This window comes from Chlamydotis macqueenii, chromosome 8, assembly GCF_036417535.1.
Source record: "Chlamydotis macqueenii isolate bChlMac1 chromosome 8, bChlMac1.mat, whole genome shotgun sequence".
In the NCBI taxonomy this organism is placed as follows: domain Eukaryota; kingdom Metazoa; phylum Chordata; class Aves; order Otidiformes; family Otididae; genus Chlamydotis; species Chlamydotis macqueenii.
In genome coordinates this window covers 5,761,210-5,788,913 of record NC_141563.1, presented here as the reverse complement: position 1 = coordinate 5,788,913, position 27,704 = coordinate 5,761,210, and the positions used below count along the sequence as shown (strand labels likewise).

At 41.6% G+C, this 27,704-nt stretch overlaps 1 protein-coding gene across 2 annotated transcripts; it reads left to right on the top strand.

Moving 5' to 3' along the window:
* The first annotated feature begins 1,191 nt into the window (after positions 1-1,191).
* On the top strand, positions 1,192-27,011 carry WDR47 (WD repeat domain 47). Of its 2 annotated transcripts, none has more exons than XM_086753886.1 (15): positions 1,192-1,368; positions 7,107-7,273; positions 8,442-8,525; positions 9,048-9,132; positions 10,759-11,561; positions 13,866-13,989; positions 16,704-16,882; positions 16,999-17,256; positions 17,911-17,986; positions 19,219-19,376; positions 22,721-22,890; positions 23,456-23,626; positions 23,843-23,974; positions 24,730-24,948; positions 25,611-27,011. In XM_086753886.1, the coding sequence occupies exons 2-15, from the start codon at positions 7,116-7,118 to the stop codon at positions 25,751-25,753; spliced, it is 2,760 nt and encodes a 919-aa protein (XP_086610012.1). In that variant the 5' UTR covers positions 1,192-1,368; positions 7,107-7,115; the 3' UTR covers positions 25,754-27,011. The 2 variants fall into 2 exon arrangements, with proteins under 2 accessions (XP_086610012.1, XP_086610010.1); XM_086753884.1 differs by having other exon boundaries at positions 13,863-13,989.
* Positions 27,012-27,704: the final 693 nt, after the last annotated feature.

The following is a 27,704-nucleotide window of genomic DNA, read 5'->3' as shown; positions in this document are numbered from 1 at the left end:
TGCAGAAGTTCCACGTGCCTCGCGCGTCCCTGGCAGAGGCAGCGCTGTGCAGGCAGGTGGCACGCCTCGCTGGACGGCCTTCCGGACGCTTCTCTGTGTTCCTTTTCAGAAAGAAGAGAGAGAGAGACAATAACATGGTTCCCCTCGGCCCTTCTGATCCTCAGCCAGTTTACAAGCAGACTGTAGCTCACTGTGGTTCTGGACATTTTCAAGCACCCGTGTGACACAGAATCCACTTCAGCTTCAGCTGAATCCCTGACAGCCTTCCTGGACCGCTGATGCATGTCACACGTGCATAATTAAAAAGAAAAAAAAAAAAGGGGGGGGGGGTGTCTAGTACGTCCTTTGTCAGAAAATTGTCACCATCTCCATTTTGACAAGGCCTGCACGGGGGGAGGTTTGGTCCAAGGGCCTCCCCGGCATTTTCACAGGACCGTCTGTCTCTCATCTCACAGCGACACCCAAACACAGAGAAAGCTGTGTTCCCCCGTTCACCCCGACAACTCCTCCATGCCGCGAGCTTCGGCAAGCGCAGAAATGCGTTACCGGTACCCCAATGTCGAACTGCAGGTCTTCATATACATCACATATATCCTCATATACATATCTCACATATCTGTGCGTGTATGTATCTATATGAAGACATATATCTTCATATATATATGTATCTATATGAAGACATATATCTTCATATATATCTGCAGATAAAATACCTTCATAATATGCATAACACAGAGCGTGGGCCCTCCCCGAGGGGCCGGGGCCGGGGCCGGGGCCGGGCGGGGGAGCCCGGGGCCGGGCTGCGGGGACACCGACTCACCCGTCACTTGTTCCCGCAGCGCCCCTCCCCGGCAGAACACCCGCCCACCGCCCCGCAGCGGCCGCCACCGGCCCCGCTCCCCCGGGACAGGCCCGCAGCCCCCGCCGAGTGTGGCGGCGGGAGGGCGCTGAGCCGGGGGACGCGGGGGGGGAGGCCGCGGGTACCTCAGCCTCAGGGCGCGGCTGGTCGCCGCCGGCACTGCCGGTCCCGGCGGGCGGGGAGCCGGCCCCGCCGCTAACAAAGCGAGCCCCGCCCCAGCGCGGCGACCGCCACCATCTGTCCCTTCCGCCCCCGCGGCGCGGGTGACGCCCAGCCGGGCCGGCCCCGCCCCGTCCCCGTTCGCTTTCCACTCAGGCAGCGGCGTGGGCACCCCGCCCCGGCGCGCCGGGCACTCCGCGGAATAGAGGGATCCGGGCGGCGGCAGCCGCAGCGCGGAGCGCAGCGCAGCGAGACCCCGACCGCGGGCCCGCCCCGCAGCGAGCCCCGCCGCCATTTTCCCCGCACGCCCCGCTGCTGACGGCGCGAACCGGGCCGCCGGGCCCCCTCAGGTGAGCGGCGGGGGCAGGGGCTGCGGGCGCCGCGCCCCGAGGTGGGCGCTGCCCGCCGGCCTCGCCCCGTCCCTTTGCCGTGCGGGGCCCGCCGGCGCGGGGAGCGGCGCGGCGCCCGACCGCCGCCCTCCCTTTGTTGTGGCGTCCGCGGGTGGGCCGGGCCGCGGTGCGGGGCCGGGGGAGGCGCGGGGCGGGCCCGGCCGTGTCTGCGGGGCCGCTTCGGAGGAGGCTGGGCCCCGCTGCGGCCCGGTGCGCGGGGGCTGAGCCGGCCTTCCCGAAACGCTCCTCCGGCCTGGGCGCTGCGTGGTTAAACGGTGCGGTTGCTCTGAACCCTTCCAGCAGCAGAAGTGGATTTCGTGTGGAACCAAAGAGAAAAATTGGGGGCAACTGGGTTTTTGGTTTTGTTTTTTTTTTATTCTTAGTCACCTGCATTCATTTCCAGTCTCGTTTGGGCTTCTCGTTTTCCTGCGTTCCCTTTTCACTCCGATCTGGAGGTGCTGCACAATTTAGTGTCACCTTTTTGGCACTGGTGCTGCAGAAGGCCCTGCGTGCTGCGAGAGGGACCGATGAGCGCGGTGAGGATTACAGCAACAGCTGATCTGAGCAGGCTGAAAAAATGGATTACTGGAGGGCAAGCCAGCGAAAAAATCTGCGTGAGGAAGAGCAGGATAGTATGCGAGAGGACGCTTACGTGCTGGAGTAGAAAAAGGTTTCCGCCACAGAGTTCAGCTGTGCAAAGTTCAGTGAAGGCTTTCTGTTAAGGCCTTGATATACCCAGTATAGTTTGAAATAATAAATCCTGCGATCCCAGAGGGTCAAATGGGTGTCACTGAGTTGCACTAGCAGCTCTGGGAATCAATTGTAGTAAAAAAAAATTGGTCTATAGACTTTTTTATTATTATTATTTTGCTACAGAATAACTGGCAGGTGATTGAGGGCACGTCAGAAGCGGAGCCGCCAGGTGCCGACCGGCCCCCGAGTCCCCCGCGGGGTCTGCGTAGGCAGAACCCTGGAGTGGCCTCTGGGCAGGCCCGAGAGTCGTGTGTAAGTGGCCGTGGGGAGGGTTAAAAGGTGAAATAACTTCATGCGAAACAGCCAGCTTTGGTTTTTTTTTAAAAATTACTTCTCTTTAAATTACATTCATTTTTTCTGTGACATAGCTCCCCGGGATGCTGAGGCGATGGATATATATATATATATTATTTATTTATTTATTTATAATAATTGATTTCTATGCTTATAACATCATGAGAAGCTTATTTGTGTTGGCATGTTCTTAGAACATGGGTAAGTACAGAACAAGAGTGAAACTTCTCTCTGGAAAATTTAGGAGTAGGTAGTCTATGTTCCAAAGAGCCTGTTTAAAGGACATCTTGTCTGTGGAAGCTACAGAGAAAAAATACGCCAGGTTTGTGGCAAGAAGTCGGGTTTTTTTGCTTGGTGTAGATTTATTAGGTGGAAAACAAATTTAAACAGAACTAGAGGAAGATGATAAGAGGGAGCAGAGAGGAGAAGGAAGGAGGGTATGTGTGGAAAGGCGCTGTTCTGGAAAGACTGGGTAAGGTGAAAAGGGTGTAGCAACAACCTGGTTGTAGAAAGCACCTGGGCTGTTAAGCTGTCATACTCGTTTGCTTTCATTTCTACCTCAGGCTAATGCTGTGCTTCAGTCGTTCTTGAGTATTAGTGTGTGAGCTGATCAGATTGTGACGTTACGTGCCATACGTGCTGGCAGAAAGCAATACAGTGGGACAGACCAAAGGTGCAGCTCAAGCTCTAATCTTGAGTTTCCCAGCTGTTCTTTGCTTTTTAATTATTATTATTATTTTTATTTATATGCGTACACGCATACTGCTGAATGTCAGAAAAACTGATTGATTTCATAGGCTTACACATCACTCCCTGTGAGTATTTGTAATTTCATTATAGTGTGACAGAGCTGCTTGTTATTTTGACAGCATAATGCTTATAAGAAGCCTGAGCTCATCAGCCAAAAAAATCCATCAATTGAGTGAAAATCTTCTGTAGTAGGTTTGCTGTTCTTTTCTAGCTGTTTCCCCAATGGGAGTGTTGCTCTGACAGCAAATGCACACTAAATATTTTCATAATATTGTTAGTGTATGAGCTTATTGGTGTAGGTCAAATCTTCTTCAGAAGCTCAGTATCCAAACTGTGTTTGGATATTATGTTAGTTTTTCTTAACAGGACCCCAAAAGTGCTGTTACAGTCCCATATCAAACGTGGAGGGTGCCCATCATTCCTTATCCTACTTTATACGGGCAATATAAATGAAGTAAATGAAGTGGTAGACTTGGCAAAGGCCTTTTTTTTTTTTTCTTTTTTTTTTTTTTCAGGAAAAACCTGTTCTTTTAAAACTACAATGGCAAATGAAAAACAACTTCTTGCAGACGCTAGATGTTGCTTAATGTAGTTGTACTCTTAAGCAAAGTACTGAGTATTATGCTCATTTTCCCACCAATAGAATGTAAAAATAATGAAGACAGTCTTGACGCTGTGTAGGGTGGCTTCCTCTTTAGACTTGAGACCAGTAGGTCCAGTTGAAAAGAAAGCTGGGCTTGGTGTCCCCTTCTTCAAAGGGAGTCTTAGTCTGAATTTTTCTACTAGTTTTCTGATGAGGAGTCTCAATAGAGCTTAGCTTGAGTCTTTCTTTCTTTTGGCAAGGAAGTTAATTTAATTTATATGAAAACCACCAGGCCATAAAGCATAATAAAAGAGAAATGCAAATACGTTAGATGAGTTGGGAATTAAGGTGTTAATACCAAACTGCTGGTTAAATTTGTGTGGTTTGTTTGTTTGTTTTTTCCCTTCAGAGTAGGGTTACATTTTTCTCTGGGATCAAAAATCCATATCCAGTTGTCAAAAGGAGAAGCTGTAACAGGGCAGAAACATACGGAAAAGGCATCTTTCTACAAGCTCTGGCTTTGGATTTGTGTCTGTCTGCTTGCTTTCCTGCAACAAAGCTTGCTGCAAGCCAGACTTTAGTTTTTCCCTTTGACTTTACAAGTGGAGAGTGGGTGTGTGGTCTTTGAGACCCGTCAAAACACTTGATGATTGGAATCTTCTGTGACTGAAACAAGAACTAAATCCAGCCAGTTTTGAAAAGAAGTTAGGCCATTTCATCTGGCACAATTAGGTCTCTGTGGTTCCAAAATAAGCTATGCTGCTTTCCTAGTCAAATGTTCTGGAAAAAACTTAGTTGGAAAAAAGTTGGCATACAACTGTCAGGAAGACGGAAAACTTGGGGGGATTTAGATGATGTAGTACAAAAAATCCTCTTATTAGTGCCTGACTTTTTTGTATCCCTTCAAGTTCATTAGCATTGGTTTATGATGATGAGTGAGAAGTTTCACTGGAGTATTTGTTTCTTCCCCTCTTCTCCGTTAACTAATTAATTTCTTGTTAATATTTTGAGTGTTATTCAAGCTTATATCTGTTCTTTGATTTCTTATTACCAGTTTCTGTGCATTTTTCCTGGTATGAGATAGTTACCGAGCTTACGGACTCCAGTTCTCCGAGGCTGAGGTATCTGGAGGCTGCATCGTCGCTACCCACAGTTGGTTGTCTTTCAGCATCATAGTTGCTAGATTTCTGCATGAGTAAATGGTTGCCTGAGGGAATTTAAGAAGTATTTTTATTTCCCCTTTTGAATTAAAAGGGGGAGCAGCTGAGGTAACTGTAACTTATTGCAATGGACATCTTGCTCTGCGTGGTCGTCTCCCTTTATTCATCTTCCTGATCGCTGTTATTCCGCTGTCTCTCCTTGTTCCTGGGGATATCGTCTCCTGCTGATGGTTCATTGGTGATACTGGTTGCTTCTCTGTTTCTTGGTGCCCTCTCATAATCAATTTAAGTGGGGTTAAGACTTTGCTACTGCCAGAAGGCAGAGCTCTGTCAGTTCCTTGTGTCAGCATCGGTGCCCTTGCGTCCACGGGGTGAATAAATGTTGAACTTGCGCCTGGGTCAGAGGAGCGGTCTGGCTGCGGGTGCGGTGAAGTGGCTGGGGATGTGTGGCCAAGTGCCGAGGTGAGAAGAGAGAACCACCTCTTTCTGCAGTAACATCACCTTAAATTGAATTTATGTAGTGGGAGACTGCACCCTTGTAGCCACTAGCTGTTTTTTGAAGAGCTTCTGATGAGGCAATGCTGTGTGGCTTGGCTGTGTTAGAGGGTTTCTCCCCACATCTCCAGGTAGTTTTCAGCAGATCAACTTGGGGGCTACAGCTGTAAAGTCTCTTTAAAGTTAAGGGAAAAAAAAAAAAAAAAGTAGAACAGCTTCTACTTTAAGTCAGACTTGAGGAACCATGCAAGACTTATCCAGAAGCAGCATTTATTTGAGGTTTCCTAAGAGAAGGACATGCTACAACTTTGATATCCTTGAAGGAATTGTCTTGCCAAGGAGCTTGGACCTACCTTGTATCTGTAGGAGCTGTAAACAAGCGGACTGCTGGCAGCCAGGGCCTTGGCCTGTCACTGCTCCGGCTGCGTCTTCCCACTTTTCCTGTCTGCTGGCTGGAGAGCTCGTTAGACCGTGAGCCACTTCAGCACGTGAGCTGGTGGGAAAGCTAACCCAGCGACAAAGGTGAGGAGAGCTAAGGAAGGGCCAGGCACGCATAGCTGCAGGCAGGTGAGCGCGTGGGACTCTGGCAGTCAGTGGTCAGACTGGCTTAGGCCACCTGGGGCTTGCAGCTTTAGATTCCTCATAACGCATATAGACAGAAATAGGTGTCCTTGTGATGGCACAGTGAAAAGTCTTGGCTTAATTGCCATAAATGGGGGGTAGAGGACTGCATTTTTAGTGTGCTGGGCTTTTCCTATGTGTTAGGAACTCGTTTAGCCCCACTCAGCAGCTAAAATACCACACGGGCGCTCGCTCACTCCCTGCCTGACTGCTCCCTGCAGTGGGATGGGGAGGAGAACGGAGAAAGGAAGGAAGGCAAAACTCGTGGGTTGAGATAAAGACAGTTTAAGAGAACAACAGAGGAAAAGAAAACAGAGATGGAAAACAAAAAACAACAACAACAGAAAATACTGGGGCATGTAATTTCCAGCCCAGTGCCTCACAGGGGATCCTGGTGCCCGGCTCCCTCCCCAGCAGCAGCAGCTGCCCCTCAGCACCCTCCCCAGTTCACACACCAGTGTGATGGCCCCTGCGGTGGCACAGCCCTTGGGCCAGTTTGGGTGAACTGTCCCAGCTGTTGGGTAACTGGTAACCTGTCCCAGCTGTGTCCCCAGCCACAGGGGCCACCAGCTCCTGTGAAAATTAACTCTGTCCTAGGCAGAACCAGGACAAAAACAATGAAGTTTATATGTATACATGTAAGATCTCTAGCTAATGATATAGTAACCAGCTTGGTTTTGTGCTCTTTGAATTTCACTGTTTGCATTTCAGACAGGAAGATTTTCAGTATTGCAGACTTGGTAACCACAGTATTTTTGCACTGCAGGATTGATTTCCTGGCAGTTTTGTTTTTCTGGGCCCCTATATATGCATAGGACAGAAATAAAAAAGATGCAGATGCATTGTTAGGTCCTAATTATGGCTTCATAATCAGTCTCTTAAAGTCAGTTTCCTAATCTTGTCTGTGTAGTTTTTGTAATGCTACAATATTCTGTCCTGTAAAACTATTTATTTTTTTTTTTTTTAAGTCGCCGACATTTGTTACCCAAGCATGAAATAAGATATTGATCATAGCTAAAATTCTGTCTTCTCTTCCCTTTTAGGCTGCCATCATGACAGCTGAAGAAACAGTGAACGTTAAAGAGGCTGAAATAATTAAACTAATACTAGATTTTCTGAACTCAAGGAAACTTCATATCAGTATGCTGGCGTTGGAAAAAGAAAGTGGGGTCATTAATGGCCTGTTTTCAGATGACATGCTTTTCCTCAGGTAGGACTTCTCTCCGTGACACTGAAATACCACCTACATGAGAGCATAACAGTTGGACTGTGATTAAGTGAGCAGCCCCATGACAGTATTCTAGTGCGAAGGATGAGTGGCTTCCAAAATGTTATCTGCATTTCAAAATAATACCTAGATTTATCCTAAATCTAACAATATGAGAGGGATCTCTGCTGTCATCGAGGCATGAGAGTTAATGTCATTTACCATTCAGGATATTGCCCGCAAAATTATTAAAAGGAGTTACACACTAGTTTTTTAGCATTGCTCTTTTCTATTTCATGCCAAAGGTACTTGGCTTTGTAGAAACATGAGGAAAATAATTTATCCAGCTGCTATTAAAGCATTCAAAAATATATTTTATTACTGAACAAGACTTCTCACCTGGCCTCCCTTTTGATTAAAATGACGGATATTGGAATAAAATGAAAGGAAAGAAGAATTAGAGAAAGATTAAAGTTATTAATGCTATTTGTTTGTCTCTTTAGCTTAGTTGGAGTGTACATCTCATAAGAAACTCACCTCTTCCTTGGAGATCTGGGCCTTTTATAGAGAACTGTGTGTGACATGAGAGCGTGCGGAAATTGAACTAATCTGCGTGTGCAGCACAGCCCGCTGGTCTCGGAGCGGGAGCTTTGTGCTGGCATACTTCCTGCCAAGCTGTTCCTCCTCGCTCTTAGTACAGGAGCTGTGTATTCTCTCTCTCCCTGCCTAAAATAGACCCAGCACTATTTATACAATCAAAATTAACTCATTTTCAAGTTTGCTTTCATTCTTCAGAATGCGTTCATTGAGTCAATATACTTGTTCCTGCTCTTCAAGTAAGAATTTTTTTAAAAATACGAATTGCAGGTAAAGCAGGAGACACGGGACCATGTTGTCCTTGTTGATACATCTTTAGAAGTAATTAGTATTTGTCCTTCTTCTATGTGGTTATTTTTACAGAATATTGAGAAAGGAGTTGGATTTTGCTCTTACTGCTCGTCATGTCAGACAGTCAGCTTGGCATCTGTGCAAAGCGTTAACTTCTCAAAGCAGGCTGAGCCCCTGTTGTGTATTTAAATGACTGTTGTGTGTTTAATTGAGCTGCTTGCTTAGAAGGAAGAAGGATGTTCTTGTCCGGTGAAATTAAAGGAGTGACTCTTTCTTTTACTAGGCAGTTGATTCTTGATGGTCAGTGGGATGAGGTTCTTCAGTTTATTCAGCCTCTGGAGTGTATGGAAAAATTCGACAAGAAAAGGTAAAACAGAATGTATGTTAGAGTTCAATTTTTTGAGTTCTGGGAAATACATGAGTTTCTAAGGATTGCGTATGAAAGCAGTAGTTCTAATTTTTTTCACCTTAGTTTTTGGTTTTTCTAGCCTATAGAGTTCCTCAAGCATGTGTATGTGTTTTTTAACTTAAACGATGAAAAATATGTGCACAGAATCTGTAATGAGTTTTCATTTGCCACAGGCTGTAGGAATGTGTTGCATGTTGTACTGTCTTTCTATTTAAGATGTGAGTACGATTGATATATTTTTTGTTTTCCTTTTAACCTTATAATATTTTAACGTAGTATCCCTGAAAGCAACAATTAAAAAGGACATTTCCTGTTTGAAAAATAATGTGGTTACCAGTTTATTAAAATTTGAAATTGCATTCCCTTGTCATTGTAATATCTATTCCTAACTCAAAAATTAGCTGTAAAATACCCTGCTTTTCTCTAAAGAATGTTTAGCTGCTGGATCGAGATGTATGGTATTTCACTTCTCGCCTGCAGATTTCGTTACATTATAATGAAGCAGAAGTTCTTGGAAGCCTTATGCGTAAACAATGCGATGTCAGCGGAAGACGAGCCTCAGCATGTAAGAATTGTCCCTGTTTTGGGTTTGCCTGTTTTTGTCAAGAAGTCTCTTGAGATGTTCAGATTAAAGGCAAAGCAGAAGCTCCCAGCACCGAATACACACATTCTGGCTGTTACCAAATGGTTTCATAAACAATGGGAAAAATAATTGGCATCCTTTGGAAATGAATGTGGCTCCCAGGTTTCCAGCAGAATTGTATACGCAAGGGTTGCTTGAAACTTAGCAGCGTAGATCAGTGACCATGTGCCATGTTTGTGGTCCTAATCCTGAGGTTTACTTTACACCATTATGTACAGGGCTATCTCCCCCCCCCCCCCCCACCCCCCCCTTCTCTTTTCCCAAAATGCTGTAAAGCAGGCCTCAGAATCACAGAAATTTATTGTCATAATCGGGACACCACGTGAAAAGTTACAGATTGAATTAATCTCAATTTCTGTTGCTTTTAGAGAGAAAGGACACAGTTGTTTCTTTGGAGGGAATAGATGTGTACACAAAGGACCGATTCAGTTAAATGTGCAAACAGCAGGAGTTGTGAACTTAGATTTTTCGATATGGAAAGAGACATTAACTCAAATTGACAAAGGAGGTGTGCAGGTCATGAACTTAATTACAGTTTTTCATTTATATTGATAATACAGGAATACCAAATTTCTAACACAAAAATGTTATGAAGTTAAAAATTAAGGATGCCAGTAGTTTTAAGGCAACTCGTTTCGTTTTCCAAACTGATCTGATTTTAATTCTCTGTCTCATTACGCGTACATTGTACTGCAGGGTCTTCTCTTAACAGCGTAGAGAAAGCTAATATAAGTCTGTCTTTGTAGTTGTAAAGGGAAGATGTACTATTCTGCTAATCACTCGATCTGTATACAGTAGCAGTAGAGGAAAAAAAGTCAGATTTATGTCCTTTAGTTTTGAACGTTACCAAATGTGTTAGCATGTTGTGGAGGAAAGGCTACTTTATTGAGCAGATGCTGAGTAAGTGGGACTTTTTATTATTTTTTTAAAGCTTTGAAACTAAAAATACGAAGTTACGTGTATTTAACGTGGTTCTTGCCTTTTAGCTGTCTACAAGCTTTGTACGAAAGCCTTCTATTCACTTGGAGGCCTTATCTTCTGAGAACTTTTTAAACTTTTTGAACATTTTTGACTGAAGAACATCTCAATAGAAAAGCCAACTCAAAGTTGCTGGTCACTGGAAACCTGGGAAATCTAGAAGCCTTTTGTAACTTAAGCCAACCGCTTTTCATAGGCATAAAAAAGGGGAAAAAAAATCAGTTGGCTTTGAGAGTAGAAGTAACTTTTTCTGCTACAATAGAATTGAAGGTGTTTATCTACAGATTTTAACTGTAAAGTCTATCAGACAAGTTCTACAGATCTGTAGAAAATGGGAGAGGAGGGGAGTTCAGGAAGTCAAAGCATCCAGGAAAGGGGCTCTGTTGTAACGACGTCTGCTTCAGCTTTTTCAGACTCTATATTGTATGCCATTTTAATTAATATAAACAGGAATAGTAATAAGGGAGTGACAGCAGAGAAATTCTGCTACTGCTTGTTTTTCTTCAGCTGGCTTTTATTGTAGAAGCACACCTACTACAAACTATTCTGTTAACATTGATATTTCTGTAGCTGGAGTTCACCATGCGAGAGGCCGTACAGTGCCTGCACGCGCTGGAAGAATATTGTCCCTCTAAGGAAGACTACAGTAAACTCTGCTTGCTGCTGACGCTGCCTCGCTTGACCAACCACGCGGAATTCAAGGACTGGAATCCCAGCACTGCGCGGGTTCACTGCTTTGAAGAAGCCTGCGTCATGGTGGCAGAGTTTATTCCTGCTGATAGGAAACTGAGCGAGGCTGGCTTCAAAGCAAGTAGCAATCGTTTATTTCAGCTTGTAATGAAGGGATTGCTTTATGAGTGTTGTGTGGAATTCTGTCAGAGTAAAGCAACAGGAGAAGAAATCACGGAAAGTGAAGTGTTGCTGGGCATTGATCTCTTGTGCGGTAACGGCTGTGATGACTTGGACCTTAGCTTATTATCATGGCTGCAGAATCTGCCAGCTACTGTTTTTTCTTGTGCTTTTGAACAAAAGATGCTTAATATTCATGTTGATAAACTCCTCAAGCCTACAAAAGCTGCGTATGCTGACCTTTTGACACCTCTCATCAGCAAGCTTTCTCCTTACCCATCATCCCCGATGAGGCGGCCGCAGTCAGCAGATGCGTACATGACTCGCTCCTTAAACCCTGCCCTAGACGGGCTGTCCTGTGGATTGACGAATCACGATAAGAGAGTGACAGACCTTGGGACCAAGACTTCCCCAATGTCGCACTCCTTTGCTAATTTCCATTACCCAGGAGTACAGAATCTCAGCCGGAGTCTCATGCTTGAGAATACGGAATGTCACAGCATTTTTGAAGAGTCACCTGAGCGGTAAGTGAAACTGTAGCTTTATTTTTACCTTGGCGTGTGTTGCACTTCATGTTACTGGGTTCTTCCCTGCCTTGTTACTTTGAACATAATTGTAACATCGAAACGTAATTTGATTGTTTAAATTCTGTTGTAATTAAAACTCTGTATACAAGGTGTATTTCCCCTTACACTTTTATGATCAAAGATTTTCGTGTTTGCTCTTCAGCCTTATGGATTCAATCTAGGCTTTCCTGAAGTTGAAATCCTGGCACAGAGCACAAATATGCTCTGATTATGTAATAGAGTCTGGCTGAGATTTGTGTTTGGTATTACAGAATTCTTTCATTCCAGATAAATAGATGGAGACAGTGGAATAGCTGTAACTCCGTCCTCTTTCCCCATCCCATTCAGTCCTCAAGTGTCTGTAAACTTTGGTCCTGACACTGCAAATGATGAAGTATACTTCAAAAATTTACAAATAGAAATAGGCCCAGTGAGGTCAGGGGAAGTGACTATATGCTGGTTTTGTAGCATTCCTCGGTCACTTACATATTTACTTACCATTTTCCAAACCAAATCTGAATAAGGTGGCTGAATGTATCATGGGCTTTGTGTTGGACTTGGAGATAGCTGGGTTATGATAGCGGTGAATTCTTTTAATGCAATGTAGACCACAAATCTGACTTCTCTCCTTCCTGAAGAACTAAAGCCTGTACCAAAACTTTGCACTTTTTACCTTCTGAGAGAAAAGTTCTGGTAACTAGGAGAAATGGAACGTGTCAATCGTGATTTTGCTTGGCCTTTATTTTGACCGGCAGTACTGCGCCTTTCTAAATGTTTATCCTTGCCAGCTTTTTTGACTCTTGGAGAACCAGGTGGGTAACTAGCACAGCTCTTGTCCTCAGTGGTTGCTGGCCAGTGCACCCACTTTTAGAGCTGTGGTGTTCAATCCTGGCCACGGTCGGTGACATTGTCTGTTAGTTTTGCCTCACAGCAATATCTTTATCTTGTGTTACGATCAAAGACCAGCTGGAACTAAATTCAATGAAAAGGAAACAAACATCATCATACTGATGTCAGTAATCTACTAATGAATTGTGAATTCTCTAATTTCGCTCATATTTATACACAAACCTTAATATTTGTGCATGTAGCCTAGGGACCAATGTTAAAATTGATTCTCAAGATTTTTTTTTATTCTGTTTTCAATTTTAGTGTACTGGAATAATTCTACTATTGCGGACTAAATAAAGTGGTGAATTCCTGCAGTTTTTCTTTGTGTAGGTGTTTGTATGGGATGTTAAGAGAAGTTCATAATTTTAACTTTTTTTTTTTTTTTTTTTTTTTTTTTAGTTAATACATCTCTTGAAGGTTGGAATTAGGTTAAGAGGCCAGACTCATAGTTTTCAAGGAGGTATTATATTTTTCAGAAAAAAAAATGCAACTGAGATTAAGTGTCCAACTTAAATGGAAATTTTTGCAAGGATGGAAGCTGAGCTTTATGTAAATCTGGGCCTTGCTTCCTCTTGCATATGACGGAAATTCGGTATGTCTTTTATAAATTGTATTCGGCAAGCAATTATTTATCTTTTAGTCAGCTAAGTTACTTCTGTTGTTATACCCAAAAAGTTCAAAACAACTTCTTAAAGAGCTGTGCCCTCTGTGTAAGGAGGGCTTTGTAAGTTGACAAAACTGCAGATGGCAATCCAAGGCTTTTAATGTGTTCTGCACCCTTACCGATCGCTGAAGCATTTTGGAAAGAGTTCCATGCACAAATACTTAACTAATACAGGAATAGCAAAACCGATCTATAAACGTTTTCCTGTGTAGCACTTTCAGGAATGTTCGAGCTGATGAATGCTAAGTGTAGTTTAAATTTAGATCAGTAGCTGTAATGAAACTAATGGCATACAGAAGACATTACTCACATAGTGTATCCGACAGATTCCATGCACATCATTGCTTTGAAAACTGGAGATCATTAATAACTTGTTACTTAAAGGGTATATAATTCAAGTGTAGGGATAGAAGTCGTGGAATTCGGATATCCCGTGGAGGTAAGGCTTTCTGGAAAACATGGGGACAAAGCACACTGACTGACTGTGCTTTTTCATTTTTAGTTTTGCTTTGTTTAGTGTAACCCATTGCAAGTGGCATTTTTTCTTTCCTAAGCAGTATCTTCAGTTTTATGTGACTTAAGTAGCTGGCAGACTTTCGTTATCAGATTTTGCTCTAGAATGTTATCTTTCTCTACTTACTAGGGGATTTTCTAGTCTTAATTTCTCTCAGTTAAGCTTCTCTTCTTTTCCATGTTGCTGCAAGAAGTGATACTCCCGTGGAGCCACAGCATCCCATCAGCAGTGAGACTTCGTGCCAGAGTTCACTTCCAGAAAATGAACCAGTAAATGGAGCACAGAGTCAGGGATCAGCCAAACAAGAGAAAAATGAGGTAGTGCTTGTTTGTTTAAAATCAAAGAGGCCCTTTCAGCTGTGTTCTCATCGCTTCATAATGATTTGCCTTTGTGTTGAGAACTTCATGCATGACAGTGGGTTGGTTTGAATATTGTTTTTACTACAGAAAAATACTGTATTACATCTTGTGGAAGAAACTACTCCTTTTTTTTTTTTTTTTTTTTTTTTTAATTGTATAAAGTTCTGCTGCCATTTGAGTCCATAATGCAACTGATGGGTATGCTTTCTCACATCAGCAGTGTTGCTAAACTGTTGTGTGTATCTTTTTTAAAAATAATAGTAAAAAAAAAAGCTTTGCAGTACTCAAAGCCAGCAGTGTTAGATTAGACAATGCTTAAGAATCCTCTTAGTGTTTTAGCAAGGTATCTGCCACATAGCCTGCAATTTTTGGTGATAACACCAAGTTTCATAGTTCACCGGCCTGCAACACAGAGAAATTGAAATTGGATAACTCCCTAGTAAATGTATCTTTGCTATTCAGAATCCAATAGCATAACTTTTTTTTGGATGCATCTTTGAAGGCTTGTGCCTTGAATATCCCTTTTTTTTTTTTTTTTCTTTCTTTCTTCTCTTTAACAGCAATATGTGGAAAGTGAAATAATAGTTCAGTAGGAAACAATGAAAACAGTTACGTATTCTACTCCTTTTCCACAGTTTAAAATATCTGTCTCGTTATTCAGTAATGATGAATAACAGTGAGTTCGTGGTCTGTTTTGTTTGCAGACTCCAGCTTGATTTTCTTAAGTAAACTTTGTCTTGGCTTGTGACACCTATATGGTACTGAAAACCAGTCTAGTCTTGGCAGGGCAATGTTCTTGCAGAGTCTGGATGCTTGAGTGAGGCAGTGGGGCCTACTGGAGGATTAACAAAGTCCTCCAAACTTGAGGACTTCACTCCCCTCCAGGACTTTGAGTCGCTTCTCTGCTGCAACAGAGTGTGTGTGCACATCAGGAATAAGGGAAGGGAGGAAAGAGCTTCGCTAGACATGCAACAGGGCAGGCTTCCAAAGCCAGAAAACTGATACAGAATTCAGAGGAGAGAATGAAGACAGATGATGCTGCGCTGCAAGTGAAGATGTTGGCCAGGCTATTATACACAAGTAGAAAAGAATGGAGTACCCAGTCCAATTTCACCTTCTTTCTTTTCCACATCATCATGGTATACGTGTATAGCTGTGTAAGTAAGAAATTCATTTAAGTTTCTTTCCATAGCTTTATTTTTTGCATTTTTCCTGGAGGGATTGAGTTAGAAGCCAGAGTTTATAGAATAGAGCATCTGCGCAACATACTTTAGGTTTAGGTGTTAGTTCGGGTAATAATGACACAGAATCCAAAGGATTGAATCCAGTTGCAACAAACAAGTATCAACCACGGAAAGAAGTATAGACAAGAATATACCTGTCGCTTAGCAGGATTATAACCAGTGACTGGGAATAGTTCACGTGTTCTGATGTACAGAGAATGAATGCTGTCTAGTCTTCTGAAGATAACTTTAGACTTTCTAAATTGCAAGCACTTATCTCAGGAAACCTAAGGTGGTAAACTCTTTACAAGTAAAACAGCACCGGGAAATCCATTATAAACCAAAAAATTCTTGTGTCAGAGAACGCAAAACCATAATGGAAGTACTTTTGTTTAGAATAAAGGCAAAGGCTCATAGTTACAAAGAAAGATCCTCTGCATGAATTGTCTGAACTAATGTGCAGTTATCAGGATGTCCTTATACAACTTGGAACCACTAGATGACAAAGATGTCATTTTTGAAAACAAACAGAAAAAAACACCAAGGTTTCTTTTCTTTTACTACTTTTTTTCCTACTAGTTGATTAATATGCAGTTAAGGGTTTGTTGTGGTGTTTTGGTTTTTTTTGTTGTTGTTGTTTTGGGGTTGTTTTTTTTTTTTCTTTAGAAAATGCATGGTGCTTTAGTATTAATATTTTGGCCCTGGACTAAACTGCTTTTGGTTTTCTGTAGGGTATTTTTGTTTGTTCATTTTTAACTTGTTCTCAACTGTTTTATGATGCTAGCATTTGGAACTAGTGGCACAGAGAGAAAATGAGGATTGGGGAATGCAGAAGTCCTGGGAAGCTGGCAGTGTGAGAAGCTAAAGGTAGTATGTAAAAGGGAAAGAGACTGAGAAAGGAAGCTCAAGTATTTGTGTTTGGTCCAGAAAGTAAGGAATTTTAAAGTTAGAAGGCGGCACCAGTTTCAAAAGTAAGACATAATGCTTGGATAGAGCACTTCAGGGTTGCCTGCTGGGAAGGGTAAATGGGCTCTGCAGAGTCATGGCAGGGAGGTGTCAACATGGCAGAAAGTACTAAATTTGCAGTGAAAATGTGACTTGGAATTTGGAACCTAACTGACATTGTTTTCTAACTTCTTTTTTTTTCAGTTTCCAACCACCTTTTTGTTTTGATCTTAAGTAATACTTTGGAAGTTTTGTAGGAAAGAGGAATCTCCTGAATTATGGCAGAACTGCTTCAACAGTGAATGGGACAGGCTGGCAGTGATTTCCTTTTTTAATATGTAAATTGCATCTGGATTTAGGGAAGAAGGAAAGCATTGCTCCTCAGAGGAGAATCTGCTGGCTTTTTGATGCCTGTGTTGAAATAGTGAACCATAAAGTGAACATTTAGGTTAAATACCACAATTAACTATTTAATTTTCATCAGTAATCCTCATTTCTTTTTAGCTTCGTGATTCAACAGAGCAGTTTCAGGAATATTACAGACAAAGACTACGTTACCAGCAGCACCTAGAACAGAAGGAGCAACAACGACAGTTGTACCAGCAAATGTTGTTGGAAGGAGGTGTAAATCAGGAAGATGGAGCTGACCAGCAACAGAATCTCACTGAACAGTTTCTTAACAGGTTGGGGGGTTTTGTTGCTTCTCCACCCACTTCTCCTTCCACCCTCTTCTGTCTCTCCTTAAGTTCTCATAATAACCTGTTTTGGTCATTTTTTTCTTTGTGTCATTTGTTATTAGATCTATCCAGAAGCTAGGAGAATTAAATATAGGTATGGACAGTCTTGGAAATGACGTACAGACACTAAGCCAGCAATGTAACGGGAGCAAAGGGAGTGCATCCACCAATCCAGCAAGTAACTTCTCATCACTACCTTCAGATCCTAGTCAGAGGATAGCAGCTGATAGCCAGAGCGTTAACACGAGCACTCCTCGGAAGCGTGGATCAGCTAATCAGATACCCTTTCCTGAAGCGTCACCTGTACAGGGGAATCAAGGGTAAGTTACGCAAGACTGCTCAGGACTAGAAATGCCCTTCTGCTAGCACTGTGGGAAGAGCTTTGGTTTTAGCTATGAAGTGAATTTGCCTTTGGATAGGGTTATTCAGCTCATTATCAATGCCTTCTATTTTAATAGGTTGTTGGTTTTTTTTTTTTGTGATAGCACAGATGAGAAGTAGAGGGTTTTGTTATTATTTACCTTTTTATGCTTCTTTTTCATTTCAGACTTTTAATTCCATCTTACATGCATAGTTCTTGTTTATTCTGTGTTGTACTAACTTTCTGAAAGCGCTTTTTCTGAAATACAAACTAGATGGAGAGGGAGGCAGGGCAGGGTGGGAACTGGATAGCTGGATTTCTTGTTAGCTAAAGGTAGTGCTGACCTGAAAGGAACAGTCTTTTTTTTTTCTTCTTTCTTCTTCTTTTTTTTTCTTCTTTTTTTTTCTTCTTGCTGCAAAAACAGCAAACTCTTGTAAAAATAACAGTTTAATGATAAAGAATCAGACGTGCGTAACACTTGTCCACACAAATTAGTCAGTTCTGAGACTGAATGAAACTGTGACTTCAGTCCAGAAAATACTTATAAACAAATCTGTCCCTGCTCTTATTTTTTCTGTCTTGTGAATTTCAACTCTTCACGAAATCAAAACAGCGTATCGGAACATGCTGTCACTCAGCAACAGCTGGAAGACTCTCCAGGGAATTTTACTAGGACAAGAAGCGATGAGGTGAGTTTTCTTACTGTCCTTTACAATTTGTGTTTTCACAGGATTTAATATTTAATCCTGAGTATGGGACATGCTCTTGCTGTTAATAAATATTTAGAATGAATTTTGGTTGAAGCACTAACTATAGAATCGCAGTGCCTATAGAATCACAGAGACTGGAAGGGACATCTAGAGACTCGAGTCCAAACCCGTTGCTCAAAGAAGGGTCAAGACAGCAGGTTGCTTGGCGCTGGGTGAAGTTGGGTTTTGAGTATCTCCAAGAATGGAGACTCCACAACCTCTGTGGACAGCCTGCGTCTGACCACCTTCATAGTGTTTTTAAAACAACAACGAAGTTTAAATGGAATTTTCTATATTTCAGTCTGTGTCCATTGCCTCTGGTTCTTTCACTGGAGGAAGCGTTTCGCTCAGTCTTCTTTACTCCTCCTGTCCTGTATCTGTATACGCTGATGAGATGTGTCCGCACACACCCCCTGAAAAGCCCTTCTGATCTCAAGGCCAAACAGTCCCAGCTCTCTCAGCTTCTCCTCCTGCAACAGAGACTGATGAGATGTCTTTTACAGCCATCGCTTTGTGTTTTCCAGATTGAAGCTTTGATTGTTGAACTCCAGTCAGTATGGTCTGACTTTAGGGAAATAACTTTGCAATAACTACATTCCAACGTTTCTGCCTCAGATAAATAAAAATCAGAATTTTAGAAAGGTGGCGATGAAGTAATCTGGAGGATGATGTAATAAAGCTTAGCATAATTTAATTATAACGTTGTGTTATCTACAGGGTGAAAAGCTGGTTCTTATGTGTAGTAGTATATTTGTTTTATAAACTGTGTTTATGAGTTGGACTGTTTTCAGAAAAAAATGCAGCTTTGTTCCCCTTGCAATTTTCACACAGATCAAATGTGTTTACACAGAAATAAACTGTAATATCATGCTTTTGACATGGGCTGTTTAGAAGAACAAAAGCTGTTGGAAGCCTGGAGAGAGATGAGACGTTAATCTAATGTTAGCTGTATGAGTGAGTTGAAAAAAACAACTTTTTGAAGTATGCTGTTCCTTGACCTGGAGTAGACATTGTTTTACAGATCTGTAATTTGAATAGTTTAGCTGGTGCTGCTACTTGTATTAATACTTTAGTACAGTAGTTTTACATTATTCAGCAGAACAGTCACATCCGCTTTTAAATGTCCAGTTTTATGCTGAAGAACCTAATTTGACTGTTACCCTTCTATGCAGGATGACAAAGCAAAAAAGCAGTTCGTTTGTATTAATACTCTAGAAGACACACAAGCTGTCAGAGCTGTGGCCTTCCATCCCAGTGGCAGTTTATACGCTGTTGGCTCCAACTCTAAAACTTTGAGAGTTTGTGCCTATCCAGAAGTAATTGACCCAAGGTAAGAAAGCTTGTATAATCACTTCTTTTTCTGTACCATAGCACTTCTTTCTCCTGCAGCTACTGATAACTCTTTATGCCTTTATTTTGTTGTCGTAAATAGTGCAGTGGTCTCCTTAGAAACTTGAACTGCCAAACAAAACTAAGATCTGCTGAAGAATTTATATGTTTGTGGGCTATTTTTTTTTCTCTCTTCTCTTACTGGCAAGATGCATTGTCACAATACCACACCTTTCCTTATAGAAGTGTTATTTTTGTCTCAGGAGGTGGGGCTTTTCTGCGTTTACCGTGATGGCTTCTGGTTTTGATATTCAAGCTGTAAAAATGGGAGAAGCATGTGTCAGTTCCCAAGCCAGCACAGCTTGGGCTTCATGAAATGCAGCTTCTGGCAGGAGGACGGACCTGACAGTAGAGAAAGCACTTGTCGTCTTCAGCTTTTACAGCAAAATTTGCCAGAGCATGCCCATGGGCTCATTGTTACGCTATTTTCCTGATGGTTTGGTTCCTTGACAGGAAAAGTGCTGTTTGTGGTTTACTGTGCACCTAGTCTTTTCTGTTTCCTTTTCACCTGTTTTTTTTTTTAATATGGGAAGCGGGGGGAATTTTTTTTTCACCTGGAAATAAATACTGCCATCTCAATAACTATCTCCTTGTCTCTGCTCCAGTTACATGATTTTCTTGGAATAGGGGGGAAGTGCAGGCATCTAAAACTTCACAATTTCAGAAGGAGCTACAAGTATGCACAGTGTCTTCATTTGAGACGCCTTCCCAATTCAGGACTGATATTCAGGCTTCCAAAGTGTTAAAAAGTAATCTGATTTTCTTTTCCTCCTTCAAGATCATCACTAAGGTAGCCTTTGAAGTTTAATTCCAAAATACATATTGGCAGTCTATGAAACAAAACAAACAAACAAACAAATATATATATATTTGATTTCTTTGATACCCAGTGTAAGCTGACTTGCTGGGCTTGAAGCCCAGACACCTCCTTTTGATTGGCAAACAGTGCAAGGCGCTTTCAGTGGAATGGATGCTTCCGTATTGACTGACTGGTCTGCTCTCACACACCTTGTTCTTCTAACAAATGTGTTGTTGGGAAAGTTTAGATTGACTCTGCAGCCTCGGTCTCTAGTTACAGTGCACGATCTGATGTGAGAAGGGACACAGTGCATGTGGAGATGAGAGGAATACTGAGATTTCCTGAATCCTGAACTTGGACTTCTTCCTCTTACTGTTTTTTTTCACTATGCATACCGTCTGCCAAAAACATTTCGTTGTGGGATTTACAAGTCAGTAGAGAGATTATGTTATCTTAAAGATTCTCTAATGTTTCTAACAGCCTGAGTTTAGACGCATACTCAAAATACTTAGTGTTTTTCACAAAGCTGTGGTTGTGTAGAATATCTGGTAAATAGCAGTTGTTTACTTGTACATCAAAGCTTTGTTGGGATTTTTAAAAGTTTTTCAAATTGTCCTTCAAACTGATGTATGATTCAGGATAAGTTGGTTTTTGGTTTTTCCTTTCTCTGAAGGTGTAATAGTAGTGTGCTTTTTTCACGTTTGAGATTAAACAGATAGGTACAGTTCTGCAGATGTTCAGATAATCGGTGCTTCCACGCACTTGACTGGCAGCGCACGCGCTGTGCTGGGCAGGTGCTCCGTGACCTGACAGAGTCGGTGTTTCCCAGCTGCTGCCTCCAGCTCTTAACAGATGGTGTGAATCCAGACTCCGAGGGAGATACGAGGCATTAGGCCGTTTAGGAAGCTCCGCAGTGTGTGTGGAATGGTGATCCTGATTTAGACTAATCCATCATGGATTTCCTTTCTGGCCACAAATTAAAATCAGCTTCCGTGGAGATTTATTTTAGTATTCTTTATTAAAGCCATGTTTATCTCAAAATTTTTTAAACAGACTTAGATGTTTGTCTTCTGTTTTCTCTCTCTGCCTCTTTTTCTCAAGTATTTACAGTACTGTTTCCGTCTCTTTCAGTAGCAATTTAATTTGTTGAATGTCTGTTGTGTGAGTGTTGATGGAGCTGGATACAGCAATACTTTATCGTAAGCACTTGGCTACTTCCTGCTATGGGAACAGAGAAACAACATTGTAGGAAATAAATCAATTGAAATAGAGGGAATGTACATCAAAGGGGCTGTTCCTTTTATTTCAGCCATGTGTAAAGCTGATCTGGTTTCAGAAATAAGAATGTGTGGTATGTTTAGATGCTGTGAAGATCCTACGTTAATGTATAATGGTGAATTGTCGCTGTCTTGCACACGCTGCTGTATTAAATTTTCTAGCAGATGAGTGAATCTTTGAGAGTCACCTTATTCAACAAATAAAATCCAATGTACAGCTCGTAACAATGAACATGTATGAGGGTTTTTTTTATTGTTATATGGGGTTTTTTTATTTATTTTTTTTTCTTCAATGGCCAAAGAGAAGGCAGTACTTGACTTAGGGCAGCATTTTTCTGTATCTTCCCAGGTAGGGTTAACACAGAAGCATTTTTCTTGATCTTTTAACCACTTTAAGTGCTTGATGAGTCCCGCTCATTCAGACAGCAAGGATGGCACAAACAACAACTTCTTGGATAAAACAGCAGACCTTAGTTTTTATTGTCGCGGTACTACTAGGCACAGCGATAGCCCCAGACACAAGTATATGGAGCCCTGTCGTACCAAACAAAATCCCCAGTTAGGGCTTAACATCTGGTAGGTGGGAAACTGAAAGAGAAGCACCTTCCTGCAGACATACAGAGGTTACACAGGCTTCTGCTTGCTTGTTTTGGGAATCTGGATTTTGCAGTCTGCAGCCTGATAGTTCAGTCCCAGGCCCAGCCTTTAGCCGTGCCAGCTGCACTGGTGCTACCACAGATCACGTATGCCTTGCGAGCTTTCTTGACCTGCTGTTGCTTAATCGAACTCCAGCACATGCAGAAGTGACCAGAGGATCAAGATGTTGAAGTATGAAGGAAGCAGAGAAAAATCCCGCCAATCTAGGAGTCTAGGGATAAGGTTTCATTGTACGTAGCTAGAAATTACTGTATTTTAACTGTATCAACCCTGTATAGATGAAGGGACTGTGTAAGTTCTTTTGCGTGCCCAATCATAAATGCAATGGGAAGATGAGGAAAAACTGAGAAAATGGGATGGAGAAGATCCTTTTGTTTTGTCTTGGATCACATGTATATATATTTCAATGCAAACAGTCATATGTATTTCATGCGACCCAAAATAATAGAAAAACGGGATGTTCATTTTAGAAAACAATTGTTTTCTTAACAAATAAAAGGAATTGGGATGTTTTTCTTATCTTTTTTTTTTTTTTTTTTTTTTTTTTAACAGTGCTTATAATACTCCTAAACAACCTGTAGTTCGCTTCAAAAGGAACAAGCATCATAAAGGATCGATCTACTGCGTAGCCTGGAGTCCCTGTGGACAGCTGTTAGCTACTGGTTCTAACGATAAATATGTGAAAGTACTGCCTTTTAACGCAGAAACATGCAATGCAACAGGTAGTGTGTGTCTGTTTTGTTTAAAGAATTTATTTTCAATTATTTGTCCAATATTTGGCAAAACCATTCAAATTACATTGATTATGTAGTTAATAGGTGTTGTTATTTTTATTCTAATACTTTGATTGACTTAGTCCCTTCTCCCTTTCACCATCACTGTAGTTTCTGTCCAGCAAAGAGCCACTGAGGGATTGGGGATTCATCTTCAGTTTTTCATTTGGGTTTTTTTGTTTGTTTGCATTTTGGTTTGGTTTTGCAAGGCTCTCTGGTATCATACTGTCTTCTGGTAGATTTTCTTTTCAGATATGGTAAAGCAACCAGATGTTCTTACCCAACTCTAGTTCTTGTCTGTCAGTAGGAATTTATTTCCACTTCCAGTTCCCCTTTTTCTTGCCTAGTTCTGTCATCTCCCCTATCTTAAAAGCCTAAGGCTTCTCTCCTGGCAAATACTGCTTTCCATGTCCACCCCTAGAAGATTCTGCTCTAGCTGCTTTAAAGATTGCAGCACTAACAGTGAGAATCAAAGTATGCCTCACCTTGTTCCTCGATTTTTAAACTATTTTAGGACCAGATTTGGAGTTCAGCATGCACGACGGGACAATCAGAGACCTTGCTTTTATGGAAGGCCCAGAAAGTGGTGGTGCTATTTTAATAAGTGCTGGAGCAGGGGACTGTAATATTTACACAACAGACTGTCAGCGAGGACAAGGCCTGCATGCTCTGAGTGGTCACACTGGTATGTATGTTGTTGCTTCTCTCACACTTTTAAGTTTGTATTCTATTCCAATACAGTTGTTGGTTTTTAATTGTATTTTCCTTTCTAGCAAGGCTTTTTTTTTTTCTTCTCTCCAGATTGGGGCGAAGAAGGGCAGTGTTTACTTTTAAATATATTGGCTGTTAATATGATGGATTAATGATCTTTTATCAAATAAAGACGTTGTCTTGTTCACAGGTCATATTTTAGCACTTTATACATGGACTGGCTGGATGATTGCATCTGGATCCCAAGACAAGACTGTGAGATTCTGGGATCTGAGAGTGCCAAGCTGTGTTCGTGTTGTGGGAACAACATTTCATGGAACAGGTAGGACTTGCTATCGTGCTTCTGATCATTCTTGCATTAAAATGTATTTTAAAGATGCATAAGTAGTGTAGAGTGAATGCAGGAGGTTTTTGGTCACAGAATGGAGGCTTGGCTTTAAAAGAAAGAAGTTGTGAGGATGTTTTTACCTGTGTGTTGTGTTTTGTGGTGGTTTGGGGGTTTTTTTAAAGTAACATTTCCTCTCAAAAGCTGGCTATTTTTTTTTTGCTGTGTGACTTTCAAACAGAGACTTCCAAGTACATTAAAATAAAACAAGACACAAGATAACTGTTTCAGAGTCAAAGGAAGGGGTAGGAAGGAGCGAGCAGCAATTTTTGCAAGTCATCAACATCCTCTATAGAAATCTGCAAAAGAATTCTTAATAATCACTTGGGTTCAGATTTGTTTCTTGAAACCTTTGGGAGTGGGCATAAATTAGAATTGGGGAGAGGATTCCTTGCATTATTCTGCATGACTTCATAAAGAGTAACTTTTCTTTGCTATGATGAAACAGATTATTTTTTCTCAGGAAGCTTTAAATAGTGGCTTTGCTATCATTCCAGTGTGACCAGAGTTTGAAGTGCTAGAATGTAAAAATTCTATTTTAAGATAACAGTAGCTAGGTATGTTCACCTTAAATTTAAGGCCAGCATTGGGTATTTTTATACAATGTATATTCTTGTTTTTAAAAAAAAAGTCGTCTCTTTACAGAAATGTACACAAGTATAATGTGTGTTTGGGGTTTTTTTCTGCTGTAGGAAGTGCTGTAGCCTCAGTAGCTGTTGATCCTAGTGGCCGTCTCCTGGCTACAGGACAAGAGGACTCCAGCTGTATGCTGTACGATATCCGAGGAGGACGAATGGTGCAGAGCTATCATCCTCATTCCAGTGACGTTCGTTCTGTTCGCTTCTCTCCGGGGGCACACTACCTGCTCACGGGATCCTATGATATGAAAATAAAGGTGACAGACTTGCAAGGTAACATACTGCAAAGGATATTGGGTTAATTTTCAGTGTGGTGCTTTTAGTATTGAAGTTGTGAGATAACTTGGTTCCAAGATCAGATTTTAGTTTAAAAGGGGGGAAAAATAGAGCTGGTTTGAGATGTGTATAAATGGGATTGTGCCTGTTCACAATCGGTCAGTTGTGTTGCTGAGAACGCAGGCTATAAACTAAATGTTGTTGGGAGCGTGGGGGTCTGCTTATAAAAGAACTAACACTGTTGCCTGATGAGATGGCCATTGCCTTCAGGCAGCGTTCATAAAATTGACCCTTTTTAAAAAAACTATAGTAATAATAATAATGCTGCTTTTTATTGGGGAGAGTTACCTTCTCGGTAACAAGTATATCTAATAGACTTTACCTTCTTGGACTGTTAAAATTTAATGACATTATCTAAAAACTGTGAATACCTGATTTTTAAAGTTGTACTGTGTCCAGTAACGCCTGAAAACCAAAACACTGGGGCTCTCTCAATGTGTGTGTAAGAGAGAGAGAGAAGAGGCGTCAAGTATGCTTCCTAAGGTGAAATACGTATGTAAGCTTTACTCAACAAAGAGAAAAAGCAAAACCATGAAAAAACCAAAAGGCTGGGCTATAAATTGATGAAATGACTGAAGATTTCTGTTTCTCTGCCACAGGGGACCTGACGAAGCAGCTTCCTCTTATGGTGGTAGGAGAGCACAAGGACAAAGTTATTCAGTGCAGATGGCATACACAGGATCTTTCCTTCTTGTCCTCTTCTGCAGACAGAACTGTAACCCTTTGGACCTACAACGGCTAGAGTGCAAACAGAGGCAACCTATGCAGCTAAAGCACAGCGACCTGAGACTACAGAACTGTACAAACAGAGTAATAATAATTAGGCTTTGAGAGAGCAGCAGTTGAGCCAGGAGAGTGTCTTGTCAAGAGGAGGGGCGCTTGTCACAGGTTTTTCTGGTTTCTAGGAGGTCTTGGTGTTTTCAGTATATTCTTTTGCAGTGCTTTCAGTCTTCCATGTGAACTCATGCTGCTGTGACCTATTGTAGTCTTGTTGCCAAAGTTTATGAGAAGAACTCTTACGTTGTCGATGTGCACTCGGAGTAACATGAATGACGTGTTTACAGTTTGGTATTAATTGCATTCCTTGGTCTTTGCCTCAATGAGAATTTTATATAAAAAAATTAAGTTGAACAACACTTTAATCATGTCTGTATGTAACTAGTTCCACGCGCACACGTGAAAGATGAACTATTTCCACTGTTTTTTCAGATTTATTATACCCATCACTTCTCACCAAGAGGTCAAGCTTTGTAACATCTCCACAACTTCAACTTTTTTAGTAATAAATTCTGAACTTTAAAGGTGACTAGGCAGTAACCTATGAGTATGGTCCATTATATAGCGTGGGTTTGTTTCTTTCTTTTCATCTAAACTGGGGAAATGTTGCTGTTTTTACTACATGATGTTGTTTTGAAGAAGCTAACATGTTGGAGGGGGAAAAAGTAAAATTTTTATTTTTTTTTTTGTCCTGTAGAAACATAATAATATTTTACTTTTTGAATGCAACAGAATACCTCTGTGTATAATGTACTGTAGAAAAGAGTGGATTGGCAGCAGTTGTCACAGTGAGTTTAATGGCTCTCAGTTTTTCAAGTAAAAGGGATACCATTAATGCTGTAATAGAAACCAGCATGGCTTCAAATGCTATGTCTGCATGATAATTTAAGAATTAAATTGTTTGAATTCCCAGTTCAGAAGCTTATCTGAATTTTATTTCTTGCACTGTTTATGTATGGGAAATTGCAGTTTTATTTCTACAAAACTTTAGATTCTAATGTTTATGTATTGTTATATTTTCATATTGTACAGTTCCTTTTACTTTTTAAAATATAAACCTTAGGTTATTTATTTATTTGAACTGCGGTTAAGTTTTGGATTCTCTTGGTTACTAAATTATATGTGCACTGTAGCAAGCATTTTTAACTATCGTATAAAAGTGGAAAGGTAACTATAGAAGTGTATCTGTGCTATAATCTCAATAAAGACCTCCAACACCTGCAGCCGTCTCCTCTCTTAATTTGGGTTCTCGGTTTGTAATTCCTCAGTGCAACCCTGATCCTTAAACCCTACATCGAAACCTGCGCTGTAGAAAGCTTTGGATCTTTGATACCTCAGTGTGGAGTCAGGTACTTGGAAAAGAGGTAAGTGAAAAAGAGCTGAAAATTTGTGGTTTTTTCTGTATTGGACACATAGGTTAAGGTCCTAATGCTGCTTTGGAGGAGAATAGGACTTCTACCTCTTCTGTTCCTCTAGTTATCTAAAAATAGACTGCCAGCTTTGACCACAAATCATTAGCACTATGAATATTTAAATACTGCTTTTTTGAAATGAGTTTCATTACAGCTTGTGTCTTTACGGAGAGGATCTACTGTTACACGGGTCGGTTTATCTCCCAGCCTCCTCCTGTGGTTCTGAGCTGTTCCCAGCCCTGCTTGTGTTTGCTGAAGGGAACTCTTTGCCTGGAACTGTAGACGAAAAATAACACACAAAAAAAAAAATCTAGGTATGGAGCCAGGAAAGGGGAGGGGACTGAGCTGAGGAGGGCCGCCGTTTCTGCAGGTGTGCGCGGCCAGGCCCCTCACGGGGCGGGGGCCGTGGGCGGTGCTGTGTCCGCCATTCCTGCGGCTTCCCCCCGCCCCGGCCGCGGTGTTTTCCCGCTGCGCCCAGCCGCGGGGCGGGGCGAGGCCGCGCCC

Coding starts and splice junctions, on each gene's coding strand:
- WDR47 (XM_086753884.1), top strand. CDS start 7,116: ATGACAGCTGAAGAAACAGTGAACGTTAAAGAGGCTGAAATAATTAAA. Junction 17,987..19,218: donor CTAGGACAAGAAGCGATGAG/GTGAGTTTTCTT, acceptor CCTTCTATGCAG/GATGACAAAGCAAAAAAGCA. Junction 22,891..23,455: donor AGAAACATGCAATGCAACAG/GTAGTGTGTGTC, acceptor AAACTATTTTAG/GACCAGATTTGGAGTTCAGC.